The 21,083-nt window shown below is 40.9% G+C and overlaps 1 protein-coding gene across 6 annotated transcripts in view; it reads right to left on the bottom strand.

Annotated features, from left to right (window-relative positions):
- The window catches only part of AFF3 (AF4/FMR2 family member 3), a 434,554-nt gene that overhangs the window by 131,820 nt on the left and 281,651 nt on the right, over positions 1-21,083 (bottom strand). For all 6 annotated transcript variants that reach the window (XM_032469729.1, XM_032469731.1, XM_032469732.1 and 3 more), the window contains 2 exons: positions 11,607-11,687; positions 3,761-3,797 (listed from right to left, as the gene is read on the bottom strand). In XM_032469729.1, the coding sequence (XP_032325620.1) occupies positions 3,761-3,797; positions 11,607-11,687 (118 nt within the window). The remainder of the gene's footprint in view (positions 1-3,760; positions 3,798-11,606; positions 11,688-21,083) is intronic.

The raw sequence follows: 21,083 nt of genomic DNA, 5'->3' as shown, positions 1-21,083 counted from the left end.
TATGTTTCCCCCTACAGAGCCATGATTTAAAATATTTATATCCTGTTCAGTAATTATTCATGAACCATCCTCATTAATATTAATTTAATTAATAATTTAATTTTGGGAATTGCCTATAGGCCAACGAGAAAAATTGTAAACCAATAACGGAATTTGTAATACCATAACAATATAAATATCAGTCTCTAAGGGACAGAGTAGGGGGACTGGACCTGAACAGAAGGACTGCCAGTAAACTTGAATGAGGGCAAGTGTTCCCAGAATTTATGTCATACGGATTCTCATTCTCATATTTCAGCACCCCACGGGTTAATCTGTCTCAAGTGAAGGCTTTTCCTAAAAAGAAGTTAAGCAGAGTTTGCATTTAATGTGTAGAAAAATGTACATTTCATATATATATCATTTTTTTAAGTTAAATGAGTTAACTGTGAAAACCCCTTCCAGGGATGGAAATGGGACATTGACGAGAAATCACCCAGGAGCTCCTGGGCACGCACGCTCTCCCTGCCCTCCCGGCCGGCTACCTAGCAACGGAATTTTGTATTCATCCCTCCCTTTCTTGACAGTTTTGGCTCCCGGGTATTTATTTGTAAATAAAAGAGTCTTTAATTTTTCCTGACTTTAAATTCCACATGAATGGAATCATGCCGTATGCATTCTCCCGGGACTCACTCCTGTCGTTCAACCGTGTGGTTTTTAGATTCAGCTGACACCATGTACGTGCCTCTGGTTCCTTCACCCTCACTGCTGTGGTCACCCTCACATCCCCTTATACAAATCTGCCGTTTTCCTTTATTTGACTTTTTTTTCTGTTTTATTTAAGAAATACATCAGAAAGATGTTCTCCACGGTCTTTTGAAAGTGTATAATTTTACTGTTCACGTGTAGGTCTTTTGCACATATTTGGAATAGTTTTTGTATATGACAGTGAAGTAGGAGTTAATCTCCTTTTTCTCTTACCTCCCCCCCTCCCCCACAAAACAACAACAACAACAAAGTTTTTCCTTTTTCTCCCTGGAGATAACCAAGCATTCCGGTACCAGCTTTAAGCAGCCCATTCTTCCTCCACTGGTCTGCATCATCAGCTCTGCCACAAATGGAGTTTGCACACATCTGCGGTTCTGTTTCTGAGTCCTCTGTTGTTTCACTGCTCGACTTGTCTGTCACTGTCACGTTACCCAGATAAACACTCACTGATTCATTCATTGGTCAGGTAAGGCTCCAACCTGATTCGTTTTCAGGGGTGTCTGAGCTATTTTTGGCCCTTTGTTTTATCAAGTCAATTTGTTCCTGTTTGTTTCATTATTTTCCTTTTCCCTCTTCCTGGGTCATGACCTTCCCTGCCCAGGATTATCTAACAGCAGGGTCCTAGCCACACTCCATTTTCCAGAAACTCAGCTGAACTTCTGGTTTGTTGATGACATCCTTTCCTGCTCTCAGTGCTGTTATGGATTTATTTCCATTACTACAGCTTTCTGGTTATTTAAACGGAGATTCTGAAGGGAGGGAAAGAAGTGCTCACGCTCAGTCTGCCACTTGACCAGGACATTCTCATAACGTAAAAAAAAAAGTCGACATACGTCACCTATTTTAATACTTGAGCTTCTCAATACTTACTAAGCTTCTATTTTACAATATTAAATTAAATTAATTGGTAACAGCAAACTGTCTAAAGTATCTATCTTTTAAAAGATTGGCATTAAAAAATCATTTTCTGTTTAATTTATACACTCTTTCCTTTTAGTATCTTGGGAACAGAGTTTTTCGAATTCTAAAAAGAAAAAAGCACAGACCTAAAGTGGGGAAGAGGTTAATCCGTCAAACAACACATACACGTTCTGTTTCTCTAAAGTTCAGTTTTTGCCTATTTTCTACATATTTACTGGAGCCATCATTACCCAAACTGTAGTGATTCCAAACCAAATACAAGAAACAGCACAGGAAATGCTGATGGGACCAGCTCTCCTGAAGTTTCAAATGTGCTACCATCTACAGAGGACACTCCAATTTTTGAACAGTGATATTACCTTTTTATGGATGTGCTTGGTTTGGGTAGGGGAGATTTATTTGAAAAATACACACACACACACAAAATCCCCTTGCCCCTAGGGAAAAGAAAGCCAATCACTAATTTCCTTGGACGATGGACTGTGGAGGGTTTTATGCCACAATGTGCAGGTGCCACTCACAGCTCCACAGAAGACAGGTCTGCTTTTACATAATCTCAGCCACAGCACCAGCAAGTCAATGTCTGCTGTAAAACATGCCAGATGCAAAGATCACAGTATGTAGCTCTTGGACAAGAAGTCAATCTCACACCAACATGACAGAAGCAGCCTTTTTTGGGTCGAGGTAACAAGAGGGAAAGTCTGTGTTCTTTTGGGGCAGAGATCCCTGAATTCAAATTGTTATTATTATTATTATTTTTTTGCCATGTGACCATGGGCTAGTTATTAACTGCAGAATCTCATTTTCATCACGTGCAGGAGGGGGTGGCAGTGCCTACTTCACACAGCTACTGTTAGGATTAAGTGAAACAGCATACGTAAAGGTGCCAGCACACAGAAGAGACTCAAAGCTATATCCTTTATTCTTTATGTCACAGACTCCAAGCTGAGAGGAGGCACGTTTATTCTATTATATCTATCACATCCTCCCTTTCACCTGAGCTGTGTAAATTCAAATGGAAAGATGGGGTGAGGAACGTAATGGCAATGCTTCTGGATGCTCTATCTTTGGCAAATGATGCTGATGCCCACACACCTCATGGACTTAACCATGCATCTCTTCCCATTCCTTTTCTTACTATCAAATTTACAGCTTCCTACAGATTTCAAGTCCCTTAGCATCTCACCTCCTCACTGGCACTTGTGCTCACAGCGAATTCCAACAGAGGGTGGGATAATTAAGTCATATTGCCTGTGCATCATTACGCCATCATTTCCTCCCTCGACCCTGACCTTTCTCGAGCTGTGCATTGGAAGTCTGGAGCTTCCTAATGCATTTGTCATTTGTCTGGATGTCTTTCCTCCCTCATCCTTCTGCCCTCACAGATGCTCAGTGGGTGAGCCTCAGGTCCTAAGACACAGCGACCGGCTCAGAGTGATTTTCGCCTTCAAACAGCTTTGAAAATTGGCAAGGGATGCACTCAGCCGACTGGCTCAAGAGACTAACAAAAGCCAGTCTTCGTGGGTGTGCTTTCGTGATATGAATGGGGGAGCTTATACATTTTTAATGTGCAAGAAAACATTAATACCAATTAGTAGTGCCAAAGGAGAGAATTAAAACAATACTTCATGGAACGCTAACACTCTCTCTTTGATGAAGCAGCCCATGTGTTTTACTAGACGCTGGACTCAGTAACGAAATTCCTTCCTGGACACGTGAGTCTGCTTCTCCCTGAAGAGGGCATGGGTTATTCGTGGATGTTAAGGCTGTTTATCACAGGTCTTCTGATTGGGTCTCTTTGCCCATTTATTTTCTTTCAATTTTAGCTAACTCATTAGTTGCCTTTAAATTTTTTTTTGTTCATGTTTTGGGCTTCCTTCCCTTAAATAAAGAGGAGCACTTAGAGATAAGGTCTCCATGAGTCTTACCCACTTCAGCAGAACTTGAGCAAATGGCTTTGTTATTCGCTACCTGACTCTGTCTTTTAGCAAAACTCCTTTAAATCTACTGCCTACTGCATGCGTCTGTCCTCACCGGTTCCACCCCGACCCCAACGCCCACATACAAAGCTGGAGAGAAAAGTCTTTCTTACTTGGATTATTGTGTCCCGAGGAAACGAGCTGAGAGTCCTGAAAAAAAAAACAACCCAAGAAATATCAATCAATTTTCTCATTTTTACTTTCAGAATGTCAGCTGAGTATGAGATACATCGTTGGTCATTCAGAACCTAATCACTGGTCATAATCTCGCCCAGCTATTGTAATGAGAAACATTTACGTGAATGTGCTTGTTAAGCAGTTCTGGTAATACAGATCACAAGCACTTCTACTTCGTATTATGGACTTTTGTTTTGTTTATTGAGATGAAATTCACATAACACACAATTAACCACTTTAAAGTGAACAATTCAGTGGCATTTAGTATGTTCCTGATGTACTAAAATCACCACTTCTATCTAGTTGCAAAATACTTCCATCACTCCAAAGTAAAACTGCTAACTCATTCAGCAGTGTCTCCCCCTCTGCCTCTCTCCGCAGACCCTGGGAACCACCAGTCTACATCTTGTGTCTACGAATTTATCCATTCTGGACACTTCATATAAGTGGAAACATACAATATGCCACCTTCTGCATCTGCTTCTTTCACTAAGCATGATGTTTTGGAGGTTCATCCATGTTGTAGCATATATCACTACTTCATCCCTTTTTATACACGAATAATATTTCATTGTACATATATCCAACAACTTTTTTTTTCCATTTTCATATTCTTTTTCATTAAAGGTTATTACAAGATATTGAACATAGTTCCCTATGCTGTACAGAGGAAACTTTTTTAAAATCTATTTTTATATATAGTGACTAACATTTGTAAATCTCAAACTCCCAAATTTATCCCTCCCCACCCCCTTTCCCCAGTAACCGTAAGATTGTTTACTATGTCTGTGAGTCTGTTTCTGTTTTGTAGATGAGTTCATAGTGTCCTCTTTCTTTCTTTAGATTCCACATATGAGTAATATCATATGGTATTTTTCTTTCTCTTTCTGGCTTACTTCACTTAGAATGATGATCTCTAGGTCCATCCATGTTGCTGCAAATGGCATTATTTTGTGATCATCTCAATAGATGCAGAAAAAGCATTTGATGAAATTCAGCACCCATTTATGATGAAAACTCTTACCAAAGTGGGTATAAGGGAACATATCTCAACATAATAAAAGCTATTTATGACAATACAGCATAATACTCAACGGTGAAAAACTGAAAGCCTTCCCCCTAAAATCTGGAGCAGGACAAGGATGCTCACTCTCACCACTTCTATTCAACATAGTCTTGGAAGTCCTAGCCACAGCAATGAGGCAAGAAAAAGAAACAAGAGATCGAAATTGGAAGAGAAGAGATAAAATCGTCACTATATGCAGATGACATGATACTATATATAGAAAACCCTGAAAGCTCTACACAAAAACTACATGAGCGGATAAACGAATTTGGCAAGGTAGCAGGTTTCAAGAGTAACATATAAAAATCAGTTGCATTTCTTTACACTATACAACAACTTGTTTATCCATTCACCTGTTAATGGACATTTGGGCTGCTTCCACCTTATGGCTACTGTGAGTGGGGCTGCTATAAATGCACATGCATGTGTACTTGTTTGAGTCCTTGTTTTCAATCCTTTTGCATATATATCTAGGAGTAGAATTGCGGGGTCATATGATAATTCTATGTTAAACTTTTTGAGGAATTGACAAACTGTTTTCCTCCGTGGCTGAACCATTTTGAACTCCTCCTAGTAATGTATAAGGGTTCTAATTTCTACACATCCTCACCAACACGTCTCATTTTCCTTTAACTAAAAAAAAAATTTTTATAGCCATTTTAGTGGACATGCAGTGGTTTCTCACTGTGGTTGTGATCTACGTTTCCCTAACGACTATGACCTTGAGCATATTTTCATGTGTTTGTCGTCCATTTGTATATCTTCTTTGGAGAAATACATATTCAAGTACTTTTTCCATTTTTTTAATTCTTATTTTTTATTTAAGTGTAGCTGATTTACAATGTTAGTTTCATGTGTATAGCAAAATGACTCAGTTATCCATACACATACATATATATTTTTTTCAGATTCTCTTCTATTACAGCTCATTACAAGAAATCAAATATAGTTCCCTGCGCTATACAGTAGGTCCTTGTTGTTTATCTGTTTTATATATAGAAATGTGTATCAATCCCAAACTCCTAATTTATCCCTTGCCCCCACTTTTCCCTGGTCCATTTTTCAAATTGGGTCGTTTGTCCTTTTTTTGTTGAGTTAAAAGAGTTCTTTATATATTCTGGATACCAGACCCTTATCAGATATATGATTTGCAGATATTTCCTCCTATTCTGTCAGTTGACTTTTCACCTTACTGATAATGTCCTTTAATGCACCAAAGTTTTCAATTTTGATGAAGTCCAGTTTACCTAATTTTTCTTTTGTTGCTCATGCTTTTGGTGTCATATCTGAATTCATTGCCAAATCCAAGGTCAGAAAGATTTATCACTGTTTCTTCTATGAAGTTTATGGTTTTAGTTCTTATGTTTAGGGCCTACTGTATTATTGACTTTTAATCTCATCCACTTCCCATTGAAGCTACCCTCACTCTTACCACCTTTCTGAAGACAAGGCTGGTGACCACTCCATCAGGGACACGGTGCTGAACACCAGTTGTCAATCTCACGTTAGTGGATGGAAAGATCATCACAGATTTCCACTTATCTGAAATGGCAGAAAGCCTGCACTATATAGTATTTGAGTTTAGTTTCTGATCAGGTAAGTAGTGAACAAACCTGATTTCACTTCCACTAAAGTGAAAGGCTACATTTTGTCTTGGGAATTCACATCATCTTTCCTTACAAAGTTCCTATTTAATGTGAAATACAAAGGAGAGTTATAGAAGAATGAATTAATTGAGATGGTAAGAATGTAAGAAAATAGATACCAGTGCATTAAGTCTGGTGAAACTCCTTTCCAATTTTAGTGTGTGGAACAAAAATCCAGTGAAATGAAACTAACTTCTATTTTTATGGCTTTTTTATTATTTAAAATAGTAATACTACATACGTATTTTTATTATTTTACTTTTACCCAGACTGGTGGGTAGAGGCTAGGTAGGAAAATTGGGACGGGAAGGGGGTCCCACTGTATTAAGCAGCCTGAGGCATACACAGATGCCTTTAATATTAAAGCGTATAAAAATGAGCCATTCATCTGAAGAAAAAACAAACTCAACTCTCAACCTGAGATTCAGTTTTTGGAAATAGTGTATTAAGATGAAATATGGTTCTTGAGATGGCAGACTAAGATATAATCCTCAGAAATGATTCTGGCCTGTTTTGTATAGTGGCTGTTATGAAGAAGACATTCACTGTTAAATCCCCCAGATGGACTGGTATGTTTCTCATTGCTTCTAATTAATTAAGAGTTTGTATCTGAACACAGCTTAGTGTTAGCTTTGACATGTGAAAAATACTTTGAGTCCTATGTAGTTGACTTCTCTGAGCCGTCTGGAGATTTCAGCATTTTGGAGGTATCTGGTACTAGACAGGTGAAGACTTGCTCACCATCAAATAGACAAGAATGGTCACTGAGACAGTTTTCAATGTTAAGTTCATTCTTAGAAGAAAGAAAAAACAACAGCAAGAATTTTTGTGAAACTGTTTGCTGATGTTATCAGGGCATAGATGGTTTTACTTCTTGATGCACTTCAGACATCCTGAAACCCAGACGGTGACCAGTGACCATAGACTCTCGAGCAGACAACCGAAGGGGAGCCTGCAGAGAAGGCGGATCACAGTTACACACTGCAAGGACTCGTGCTTCATAGACAGCGAGCTTCAGCATTCAGCCAGGACATCTGTGTAATTAATGATGATGACTTTTATTGGGTGGGGAGTAAAGAGAGGCAGAAAATGGTTAAAGTAACTGGTTAAAAAAAATCATAGATGTTGGCCCTTCTGGACAGAAGGAGACATTCGGAGGGGCAAAATAAAATAAAGACTTTGTCCCTCATATGTCATCTCATGTTTCTAGCTGACGTCTTCTCAGTGGTGCACTAACAACAAACGTAGCTCAGAATCACTGACTCTAGCCCGTGTTCCTAGGCTGTGCCACTCTGTGGGTACTGATGATGCCCGATGATCGTTCCGACTGACTTTTGGCCAGCGTGTCGCCCGTCTGCTGATGGAAGGTCTGAGCCCCTTATGAGGCCCACAGGGTGCTGTCCACAACCTGATCAGTTCTCAGCTGGCCAACGACAGGGCCTATGGCTGCTGCTTCTGGCAGGAATACTGCTCTGCCCAGCCGGCTGCAGACCCCCGGGGGCCTCACAGAGGGTGCCCATCCTTCCTCCTTCACTGAGCCAGAGCCGGGCCGGGTACAAATTATTACAACCAACGGCTGAAAGGGAGACTGCTGTGCAGGACTGCTCCAAGCCTTCGCAGTCGTCCCTTCTTCTCCTCGGGAGGCGTGTCTTGCCATCTTCTGTTTTCTGCCCCGCAAAATTCATTCTACCTTCAAGGCACAACCCAAAGATGCCCCAGGGTTCCTTGATCTTTGAAATATTCCTGAATCTCAGGAGGACTTATTTGCTTTATGTTTTGCCTGCACTGTGTCAAACCTCTATTACAGGAATTGTCTTTTCAACTATATTTTATTTAAAAAAAATAAAACAGACCATGACTCCTTTAAAAAAACAAAACAAAACAAAAACAGACCCAGTTTTGTTGAGGTGCAAATGACACGATGTAAACTGTACATATTTAAAGTATCAGATTAGATAAGAAATACCATACAAAGAATGCTACTATTATTATTGTCTTGACCCAAGGATGGCTTCACTTTATCAAGTAGCGTTTGCTATCTAAACCACATCAAAACGTCATGTCTATTCATTAAGAAAATTCAGGAAAACAGGAAAATATTTTTTGAAAAGTTGCCTGTAACCCCCCAACAGGACATTTCTCAGGTTACTCTCCTGCTTTTAGTTTGCCCCGTCACTCATCAAGTGTGTGGCATTCTGACAGTCACATGCACAAAGGGGAGAGCCACCTCCTATCACTTAGAAGAAGATCTAGATGGGAATTTATTCTTCTCCATCTTTAAATCCTGAATTCCCAACACCTAAACCATTGCCGGGTACCCGGGGATCCCCAAACTTCTTTAAAATTGGTGTTTAGCTGGAAAGTAGAGTTTGTACAAATCATTTGGCTGAAGACAGAAATAATGAAGCACACTGGTATCTGAGAAAGCCCTTCAAGGAAGCACTATAATAAATACTAAGTTTCATCAAATGTAACAAAACTGGATAAGGCTGCATTACTTCATGGGCTACTATGGAAGACAGCTACTGCCAATTATTTGTAAAATGCTATCAACTGTAAAGCAAATCCTGATTTTAGAGACCTTAAAATGTTAAAAAAAAAATGCACCTTAGATCAAAAAAAAAAAAAGAGTTGTTTTTAAGCCAGGTTGCTGATGGCAGGTGGTACGTATACTGTGAGGGCAGTACTTAGAGACGGCTTTTTGGAACCATTTGGGGACTACTGGACTCAGACTTTTTCTTTCTTGTGTGTCAGTCCATCATTAGAATTACAAAGGGCAGGAAATGGAAATATACCTTCTTTGATTTTCAGATCCCCACATAAAGCTAATTATTACAGGAAAAAGAATCAACCACTTGATTTGGCTTGGTCCCCAATCTCTTTCTTTTCATTCTTTTCTGTAAAGCTTAGAACAAGGGAAATCATGTAAATTAAAATTAATTTAAATGTTTCCTTTGAGGTAATGAAATAAACATGAAGCTTTAGCCCAAACATTTTGAGGTCATGTTTGAGGCATGCTAGGAACCCAAAGAGGGAGACAGACCATAAACTTTCCAACTTGAAAGTATTTTCCTTCACACTCGCTGGCTTTCATTCTTCTTGTAGTATATAAAGAAAAAGGCAATATCATTTCTGTAATGATGCTAGAATTCTTCTGCCTAATGCATTAAAAACTGTTCAGCAAATGAATATATGTATGTATATGCATGACTGGGACGTTGTGCTGTACACCAGAAATTGACACTACTATAATTGACTGCACTTCAGTTAAAAAAAAAAAAACAACAAAAAACTGATCAGCAAGAATAGTTTCAAACCAGGTCTGATCCAGGCAGATTTAGCATGCACAACACGAAATGTTTGTGGAATGGCATTAGATTTGCAAATACGCCTGCAGAGGATGGAGAAAGTTCTATAATGTTGAGTTCTTTATTTGCCTTTCAAAACTTATGAGACTGCTACAGAAATGAAAGGAAAAGGGCAAAAGCAAATTCATACTTTCTTTTTGGTTGAAATTCCTGATAATGACATGCCTTTTTTTCTTTACCAAATTTTTGTGAAAATTGCCAAACTTTTGTGATTTGAAGAATAAGGCAGACACATCCGGTAGTGTTTATCTAGGGAGTCGTGGCTCCAAATTAAGTCTTCAGAGAATAGAAAAAAATGTCCAGGTTCCGTATCAATTGACTTTATCATATATTATGTCCTTCAAATACCCAGAGAAATTGGGGAAATTCTCGGAAGTATGTATGTACCTAATTAATTTAGTGGTACTGGTAACTCAGAAAGGACATTTAAATCGAGTTTCCTTGTGAGGTCACATTGCCCCTTTAATCTTAATAAGGGCTTAATTTCATTATTTATTAGTCATTTTGGAGATTTTGCCCTGCAAATTCCATAAACAATTCTAGCTCCTACACACTAGAAATTGTGATAACCTCAAACCTTAATAATCTGATTAATGAACGGCACACCTCCAGCTGTGAGAATACTAATTAGTGAAATACAGGTTAAAAGACATGTCCTATGTGTGAGGATTAATGATGTCTTTGCAGTAGGCAGAATAAGGGCTCCCCCGAAGATGTCTGTATCTTAATTCCCAGACCCTGTGAATTTGTTACCTCTCATGGCAAAAGGGACTTTGCAGATGTGATGAACTATTTTGAGATGGGAGATTATCCTGGATTATCCAGGTGGGCCCAGGAGAATCACAAGAGTGCTAGAAACTTCCATATTTTGCCTCTTCTATTTGCATAATTTTTCTTTATAATGAGTATGTAATTGTGTGTTGGTTGTATGTTAAAAGTCAAAACTTACTAGACTTATGTATAATTTAACTATAGCTTACACTTGATTTTTTTGTGTGCTTGTTCTTAGAAAATATGGAAATCTTTTTTTTAAAGTCTTAGAAAATATTTTAAGCTTTATAAAAGATAACCGAGAAATTATATACTTCATGTTCTCAATTCTAAGACACTGATTTTAAGATACACCATTAATTTAATAACAGCTTTTCAAGAAAAAACAAGACATACAATCACACAGAATGTATAAAATGATTGCAAGATGCATTTCAATTTCACGAGTGTTTTTAGAAAAAATGACGATGATAATATTCATCATATTTTGCAGGAAGTATGGAAGTAAGTAAGACTGCAAGCTGGATTTTCTCCCTCTGATGAATAGATATATGCTTGCAAATTGTTGAAAATCAGATCCACATGCCTCTGGCAGGAGTATTTACAGAGGAAAGACAATCAAGGGAAAACCCACTGTCTGCTAAAAATCTGTGTGTGAGTTAGGTATATTCACCCTATAAACAGCAAGGTCCTACTGTACAGCACAGGGAACTATATTCACTACCTTGTAATGGCCTATAGTGAAAAAGAATATGAAAAGGAATATATGTATGTGTATATATATATATATATATATATATATATATATATATGACTGAAACATTATGCTATACACCAGTAATTGACACATTGTAAAATGACTATACTTCAATTAAAAAAATAAAAAAAATTTTTTAAAAGTATATTTATCCTGAGTGGTGGAGGATCTCACCTTATTTGGAAATGGAAATTTGCTTTGTTCCACTTTGCCAGGTGCTTGAACAGCAGAGAGTGGGGGAAGCCAGGTCATCTCCTAAAGGGAGGGGAAAACAAACAACACTGTAACGCTCAGAGTGCTTAAAGTCAGCAGCACATCAAGCGGTTGCACAAGCCGCCGTAATGAGGCACAGAAGGTGTAAGGAACGAACAAGAGCTGAATAAGAAACGAAAGGGATTTTTTTTTAAAAAGAATTAGAAACCCACTTTCATGATTTCTTTTCCTAATTTTACCAATTCTTGGTTCCATGGCTATCCCCGTCAGTCCTTTATACCTCACAAAGATCTACAAGGCCGTCCCATTTTCATTTCATTTAAGCTCCTAAGTAACAGGACAACCCCGTAGTAAACGAACTACGGAAAATGCTGTCCAAAGGGGACTGCTTCTCTTGGACTCGATTCCACCCAATTCACAGGGTCTTTCTGAAGGAAGGCACAAAGCGCTTTTAATAGGAAGCATCATTACTGGAGGGGTTATTTATTTTACTAGAAACTCCTATCAGTATGTTCCCAATAAGTCTCACACATCATTTTGGTCTTCATAAAAATGCCATTCATGGAGAAGTGAAAAAACAAATTACGTGTATGAAATAGAGAGAGCGCTGGCACTTTTATAACACAGAATTAAGAGCACAACTTCAGCTCAACATGCGGGGTGTCGTGTGCTTTCTGACATCACTCTCACTCAGCTGTGAGAGAGAGAGAGACAGCGGCCGAGATGGCTGTCCATTCCCGTCCAGGATTCTTCTCCAGCCCCTTCTCCTGGAAGGTATTTGCATTCACTATATGACTGTCGTAGGAAACTGAATCAATTCCTGATTACCAGGAAACTGACTTGGAATTTATAAATCGGTTCTGAACCCTATTTCTTGACCCCTTCCACTTCCAAACCCAACCTAACAGCAGTCAATGAGGGAAGATTTGGTTTTAAAAAAGTGTTTAATTTGTACCCTGTTTCTGGTGGTGATTTAACATGGAAGCAAATGGTAACATTTTTCATAACTGCTAAAATTTCACTTAGTTTGCCTCAGATTATTTTCTTCACAGGGAAGCAATGCGCTCTCATCGCTAGGACATCCATCCTGCATCACCGCATCCACTGCTCCCCCCACGCCACACCTCAACCATCCCTTCATCACTGCTTGGCTCTTCTTTCCCCCCTGCTCGGCTGTCCTTTACCCACTCCCTGGACCACAGGTAAGACAGGAAGAGAAAGATAATGCTTAAAGCCAATTACACCAAAGTCTAGGTTGCTACCTTCTGATCTTATAAACTCGCCTGCCACTGCTTTGATCTATCTGCCTTTCTTCCTTTCTGATTTTCTTGTCACTTAGGAATGAAGTCATCCCCTCTTCCCCAGCACTGAGAGGTCCTCAGTTTTGAGCCCAGGTCCTCACTGGTCCTACCTCCCTAAGCAGAGGTCTGGTTACCCGAGGGACATATTTCAGAGTATCTTCTTATTTCGCAGATAAACTTAACACACCAACTCTCTTTATAGTAAACACACTCACTTCTCTCTCAAAAGAAAGGAAAGATGGTTAAATGATAAAGGAACAGAATACTGCCTTTCATTAACCATCCAACTTGTTCTCTCTCCTCCATAGACCAGTTCTTCAGAAGGCCACGGGGCACGTGGACCAGTTCCCGTTTTCTTGTCTACTGAACAGCAAGACGGACCATGAGTCTTAAAAATCCACAGCTTCGAGGTGAGTAGAGCCTCACTCTGCAGACCCCTCGCCCCCTGCGTAGCTGCCCACTGGCTCTGAGGTCACCTGCCTCAGCCTGTCTCAGGACAAATGGCCAGAGGCTCATGGCGTCTGTTCACTATACATCGTGGCTCTTTGTTATCAAGAGAGAGAAGAGACAAGAATTGAATTTTCACCTGAAATCTAATCTTAGAGTTCAAAAATGCACAGTTATGAAGACCTGCAAAGTCTATTTAGTTTGCAAATAGATTAAACTAGAAAAAAAATGTAAACTCTATTTTACCTTTCCCATAAAATTCAGGGAAGAGAAAAAGAGCTCCCCGGTCTCTCTCCCTGGCTACTGCTTCCCCACTTCCATCTACCCGGGTCACCGCCACAGAAGTGTTTAATCTGAAATAGTCACCGTGCCACGCGACTTCCAGGGACCCCACTCCAAACATCCAGGCTGCCCTGTCAGATGGCGCCAACAAGGAACACTGCAGTGTCACTGTCTGTGACTTTCCTATACGTCCACCTCCAAGCCTGATGGCTCTCCTTCCTGTCCTGCCTGAGGTTTTCCTTTCCTGTTATTCCAGCTTCACTCACCAATTCGTTCTTCCTCACTCTGGCCTCGCTCCGAGTCAAGTCACTGACCAGAGCTGTCTCCATGCACCGCTCTCCCTTACCCACGATGTAGGCCACTTCTTTAACATTCACATGCTGCCTACCATTACCAGATTATAACATTTTTAGCCTCTACTAGATTATAACCTCTCTGAGGGAAGGGATCATGTCTTTTAAAAATATGTATTTAATTTATTTAAAAAATTTTTGGTGGGGGAAGATAATTAGATTTAGTTATCTTTTTATCTTAATGGAGGGACTGGGGATTGAACCCAGGACCTCATGCATGCTAACTAAGCATGCGCTCTACCACTGAGCTATAGCCTCCCCCAGGATTGTGTCTTACAACTCTCTTGCAAGCCCTCGAAGGCCTAGCACAATGGATGAAATAATGGGAATTCATTTAACCTCCCTGGGATTCTCTTTTTCCGCCTGTAAAATGATGGCGACCATAAATTCTGCTTGTCCTACCAAACACATACGACTATTGCCAGGATTGAGAGAGATTAAATTACTTCCCTCTCAGCGGTGTTTCCACATCCCCCGCCAGCTCAGAGGTCTGCTGTTGGGTGTCCACCTCCACAGGCCTGGCAAAGACCAGTTAACTCCAGGATTCTTTGTGCTTAGAAATTTACTCCTTTCAAAACAAAACGCTGGATGAATTCCGTCATTTGGGGATGGAAATGTAAAATGCCAGAGTCGATTTTTATGCGTGGCAGGGGCTGCTGCAGATCAGAGCGTGATTTTATTTTCAGTTTCCATATCAGAAGAATCACTCAGCATTTCAGTTCTTTCACATACATTATTCGTGTTGTGACACTCTTATCAGATAAACGCCACCAACAACAGAAGACGGTAATTTTTATTACGATGCGTACGTATCCTTTTAATGCTGGTAGCTAGCTGGAGTGCTGCATCTGGTGAGAGAAAAACACTCCTGCAGGCTTGTACCTCGAGGGCAGAGCCCCAGCCCCTGAGTAAGATTCGGTAGGAGAAATGCACTCCTTCCCTGATTGGACTAGAAAGTACCATCTAGCTGTCAACCCACCCCTGGACCGTCAACACAGAGTCCAAGTCAGACTTGATGCTTAGGCAGATATGGGCTCAAAACAAGGAGGTCACAGCCAAAACCTCCAAGGTGGCCCCCAACTTGACAAAAGCCCCAAAACATCCTCATTCTGTAACTACAGCAGAGGAACCTAGAGTTTGAAAACTAATAGTAAACACAGTGCATTCATATCCATTGATGGAGAGCTTTGGGAAAAACAGCAGCTACTGAAAAATACAAAGTATCTCTCTCAGTAAGATTTTTAAAAAATCTGTTTTTCTTAGTGGAACTTAGGCTGGTAAAACTGAAACATGCAAATAACCACTAGAAATCTGTACAAACAGGGTTACCAAAAATCATAACGAAATCTTGTTCCTTTACGCTGAAAAGCCAGGCATATGTCCAATCTGAGCTTAAACTGGCCTGAGAAGGGGACTCCCAGTTGCTGTGTGTGTGTTTTCTGGTCTCACACATCCCCCCTCCTCCCAGGGTGGGAGGATCTCTGATTGGAACACTAACTAATCTAATTCACTGCAACGCTGTAGCGTTTTAGTTCATTGCTGTCCCCTCCTCTCAGTGAGGGTCACCCCCAATGGATAAAATGTGCACCATGTGGGTAAAGATGAATAGAATCAATTCGAGAAGCAGCTTTCGATTCAGGTTTTTACAGGTGGGACAACACAGGCATCAGATAACACAGTGACCCCATGGGCTTATGGCAGGAAGGCAAGCACTGGGCACTAACAAATACAAAAATAAACCTTCAAACTGGAAAGGCAAGGGCGTCTTAAGACCTGGGCTGCACACTTGCTCCAGATCCACACGATTTCTGGTTCTCACAAAGCTGAGAATGGTGTCTGGTCCCTGCTTATTTCCTTCTTTTACTATTTTCCAGTTTTCTTTTTGGGGCAGAAAGATGGACGTGATCTCTTGGCTCTCTGTGTTACGTGCATCCCCATCCTATCTTTCTCCTTGGCACCTTTTGGAACAATGGACACCACGCATTTCCAAGATTCATTTAAAATGAAACATATTCAATGAATATGAATGAATTCAATAAACATAAAATGGATATGTTTAAAACATACTATCACTCCCATTCTTTAATTTGGGGACTGTTTCTAGAAGGGGACACTGTGTTAAAGTGTTAGAAACAGTAAGATCTACCCTGGGTTCTCAGAATTTAAAGGACATGATTTTGATGTTGAATGTACAGCTGCAGGAACTTGATGACTCTTGTTAAACCCGGGTGACAACATCACCCCTGAGTTCCTGCTGCAACACACAGGCACCTGCTAGTTTCCTGCACTCTTACAAACCCTCCTGATGAGAAGCACTCGCTGGTCTGATTTTAAATTTTAAAAGATGCTTTAAAGAAAAGACTAAAGCATTTGAGGGGCATTAAGAGGACTTCCCAAATTCTGGATCTTGGGCTGGTATTTTCCTGTATCATTTCTGAGAATAAATCACATTAAGTCTAGATTTACAAGAAGTGAGCCAAATTTTTGACCAACTCACGAGAAAGTTCGTGTTATTAATTGTGCCACTGTCACAATATTTCTGAGCTACGTAACACCTTTCAGTGGTAGCGTGAGCACTCAGAAATTAGCCTGGTAAAGACATATAGACTATAATTAATCTTTGAAACTAGCTGTAGTTTGCAATCATCAAATTATTCCTTCACAGGCATCTAAGGGGAAAGAGGACGTGAAATGGGACAGAGAGGAGGACTGAGGAGGCCAGAGGCAGAGGAGGGGGACAATCACATTCTTGACCATGTTTTCCACTTAGTATGTTTCTGAATTGCTTTCCACAGACAGACCATCCCGAAATGTGCACTTGACAAAATCCGTGTCTCAAGTACGGAGCAGCAGAACGGTGGAACACAAGAGGCTTGGAGCTGGTGTTTCATGATGGTCAACCTCGTCTCATCCTGGCCCTGCCAGGAACCAGCAGAACGACCTTGGCCAAGTTTCCTTTCTGGATGATTAGTGTTCTCACCTGTAAACTGGCATGAATAACCCTCCCCTGCAGGATGGCTGAACGGGTTGGTGAGAAATAAACAAAGGACCCTGCATAGAGGCTGACATGGAGCAGGCGCTCCGCAGAAGGTGATTACTGCTATGTCATCACCTTTATAATTAGTGCCGCAGCTCTCGGCGTGGACCTTTGCGAAGGGAGGGGATGAATATAGAAGACATTTATGCATTTGTTTTTAATCTATTTCACTCAGTTAATTTCTTAATATTTAACTGGTTAATTATTCATAGTCAAATAGGAGGCGTAATGCAAGTGTGCTTATTAAACAATAATTTGCTTCCCTAAAGCCCTTTGCACTAAAGCGCCATGAGCACAGGGGAAGGGGTGCTCTCTCGGCGCCTGCTGATTTTCCTAAAAGGGATCATTACTAGCAAGCAGGACGCTTCCTTTTTCCAAGAGCTGGTTTTGGGTTCCGAAGACTTCAGTTGCTTTGCCTTTGTGCCAGCAGACTCCTGAGGCAACAGTGAGGGCAGTCTACCTGCTACGCTGGCTGGAGAGCTGGTCTCAGAAGAGCTGAAGGAGACAACGGGAAATGGGACACAGAGGAGGAAAGCTACTGGGTGACGGTGGCAGGAGTCAGCACCCAGGCAAGGCGGGCCAGCCTGGCCTAGAAAACCCAGAAAGCCCCTGGGGCTGAGATCAAAGTCCCTGGTGTGGTAGGACTTCTGGTTCATCAGAGGGAAGGCGAGTCCTAGGTGCAGTGCGGCTATGAGCCCAGCCCTGCTGAGGCACACGCCTCTCCCTCAAGCCAGTTCCCAGCTAAGTTCCTTCCAGAGACCAGGCTTCTATTAGCTTTACCCGAATACTTCATATCTCAGTTTGAGAGGTGATTTGTAAATCACTGAATGGCATCGCCCCAGTCCAGCCAGATGTCTCCCAGTCTTAAGGATGAATGTGAAAGGGAGGATGACTTTATAAGAGACAGGGAATGTCTACCCAAGTTCTCCAGACATGGACCGCCAAACACAGAGGCTGGAGGAAAGGTGGTTAGCCCTGGAGAATTTTTATTTTAACCATGAGGTCGAAGTATCTTTCAAAAGGAGAAGCGAAAGATTAAAATGTACCCCCTCACCAAAAAAAAAAAAAAAAAAAAAAAAAAAAAAAATAGCTCACAGGTCTTCAAGAAAAGAAAAGTTAGGGTCAAAATAAAAACAGGATGACAACTACTCTTATTAGAAGAAAAAGTGACAAAAAAGACTGAGGTTAGCCTGATTAAGAGCTTAATCCCCAGGAAAAGATACTCAGTGAGAACGAAGAAATAAAGGTAAAAGAGGAAGGCACCAAGTTAAGGATGTTTGAAGAAGATCCTGAACTGAGTTGCTAAATGTGTCTTGAAATGGGGAAAGGAGGAAAGGAACTTCAGGAGATGAGGAAGCAAAGATGATCTTGCAGAAGTTTCCTGGGGGAGAAAGTGAGAAAAGGCAGGTTCAGAATACACAAGGGCAGGTGGACAATCTACAGATTTCAGACAGACGTTTCTCATCCTCGATCCTTGCAGACAATACAGAGCTCCATGTTTTGAGATGGAGGTCTCCGATCACACTGAATAGTCTATGACTCAGTAAAGCCAGTCAGTTCGGTTTCTACCAGTGCATCCAAATGGGCATTCAACCAATTTCAGAACCGCGATGTGGCTGGTGCTCCGTTAGGTCCTGGGGATAGCACACAGAATGTAACAGACCTGGCCCCGCTCCTAGGAAACATGAGTCCTGGTGGGAGAGGCAAGCAATAAACTAGGAACAGAGAAACGTACATACAACAGGTCCGTACTCCTCATGGTTGCTGCATTGGTCTGAAGTGTCTAATTAATGTTTTGGCAAAAGAAAAAAGAAGCATGAGGGGGTCCTGGTTGCTGCATCAGACATCTGAGGGGCTGCCTTGTGGAAAAAAACGTTACATGTGGCTTTATGGCGACAGGGAGCACAGTTAGAGTCAAAACAACGGGAGAGAGTTTGGTTTTCGTAAACTTCCTAACAGTTTATGTCCTTAAATATTCCAGAGGTGCTTTGTGCTAATGAGCACTGTTTTAGGAGTTGGGGATACAGGTGCAAATAAGGTCACTGTCCTCACGGAGGGCACCTTCTGGCAAAAATGAGACGTATACACCATACATTGTAACATGACGTAACAAAATGCAGTGCAACGTAGCGTAACGTAATGTGATACAATCACCAGACACAAAAGCTATTCCACAGGAAGCCAGCTGTCTTAAAACAGTGAGCTGCTCATCTTGGAAGCGTTCAGATCATAAATAGAGTGAGGGAATCCCAAGTCTGAAGCATCTACTCCCTTCTGACTTGTGTGGGACCACATGGGCCGCTTGGGGCAACCCTACCCTCTCCATTTGTCTCTAATTCCTGACTCAGTGAAGTCCTTAACGGACCACGTGATCACAGACGGGGGATATGTGATTTCATTTTAATTTTTAATTTAACTGCAAAAGTATCTTCGCTGCATCTTTCTGGCTTACATAAATAATATATGCTTTTTGTTAAAAAGTTAAACATTGTAAAAATACAAAATGCAGGCAAAAGAAAGCCACCCAGGATCCTAACACCTACAGATAATGCCCACAGTGGACAGTTTTAAGCACTGGCTACTCACCCAGGTTTTACAGACAATACACCACCATGGGGATTGCACGTGTGTTTTTAATGAGGTCACACTGGAGACCTAAATCTTTTTCATTTTTCATTTCTCCTTTCCCCCCAAAACATACAAATTTATCTTCTTTTTAAAGGCCACATAGACCATTCTGCTGCCTGGAAGAGCTATAGTCTATTCCATCAAGTGATGGAGAATTAGTGTGTTGCTCTTTTTTTCATTACTACAACCATGGAACCAATGGAAAAGAATCTGAAAAAGAATGTGCGTGTGTGTGTGCGCAGCTCATATAACAGAATCACTATGCTGTACACCTGAAACTAATACAACATTGTAAATCAACTATGCTTCAATGAAAAAACACCATATGATCATCTCAATAGATGCAGAAAAAAAGATTTAACAAAAGTTAACATCCATTGATGATAAGAAAAAAACTCAATAACTTGGGCATAGAAGGAATTTACCACCACATAAAAAAGGCCAGATAGAAGTCCATGCTTAACATCATCGTCAGTGGTGAAAGGCTGAAAGCTTTCCCTCATGAACAACAAAAGCGTGCCTTCTCCAGCCCCATCTGTTCCACACGGTGCTAGAAGTCCTATCCAGGGCAATTAGGCTACAAAAAGAAAAAAAGAGGCACCAAATTGAAAAGGAAAATAATAAAATGATCTCTGTTTGCAGATGATACAATATCCAGTGGGTGTGCGGCAGCTTATCAGGTTGATGTAATCTTCTGAAACTGTATTATTGTGATGGCCGCACAAATCTACAAATGTCCTACATAGCACTGACTTGTACACTTGAAGCGGGTTCTTTTTTGATGTGTAAATTATGCCTGAATATCGTTGTAAAAAGGGAGAGCGAGAGAGCGCTCCACTGTCTGCAGATAATGAGTGGCAGAATGGAACTGAGACGGTAAAGACCCTTTGGGTTTAGGGAAGGAGCAGCAAGTTTCTGATGAAGGGTGACTGAACGGACGAGGTGTGAGGAGGTAATGGGGCTGCTGTTTAAGGATCCTGCTAGAACATTCATTCTCATCATTTGTCGTCGCTCTCAGGCAGGTGAGCCTTTCATTCCAGCAGCGCTGGGACAGCTCAAGATGATCATGAAATTCCTCTTTGGGAACTGTTCTACTTCACTGTCTTCTGAATTCCTGGGGAGGGCGGGGTGTGGGATGAGGGGTGGGGAGTTTCAGTGTGAAGAGGGTAGATCTGAATTCAGAGAGAGTCAAAAGTCACTCAGAGTCAAGCCTCAAGAAAGTGACTTAGTAAGCAAAGGAGTGCTGTTTTGGGTCCAAAGCCATATTGGTCCCTCAGTGCTCACCCTCCGTGTTGTCCACAAGAAAGCAGTTCTAGACATTGCTAGAATGAGTACTTAGTGTCTCAAAATAACTTTCTGAAGGACAGTGAGTGACATCTTTGAATGCATT

This window comes from Camelus ferus, chromosome 28 (genome assembly GCF_009834535.1).
Source record: "Camelus ferus isolate YT-003-E chromosome 28, BCGSAC_Cfer_1.0, whole genome shotgun sequence".
NCBI classification, from domain to species: domain Eukaryota; kingdom Metazoa; phylum Chordata; class Mammalia; order Artiodactyla; family Camelidae; genus Camelus; species Camelus ferus.
The sequence above is the reverse complement of the archived record's forward strand: the minus strand, read 5'-3'. Positions and strand labels throughout refer to the sequence as shown.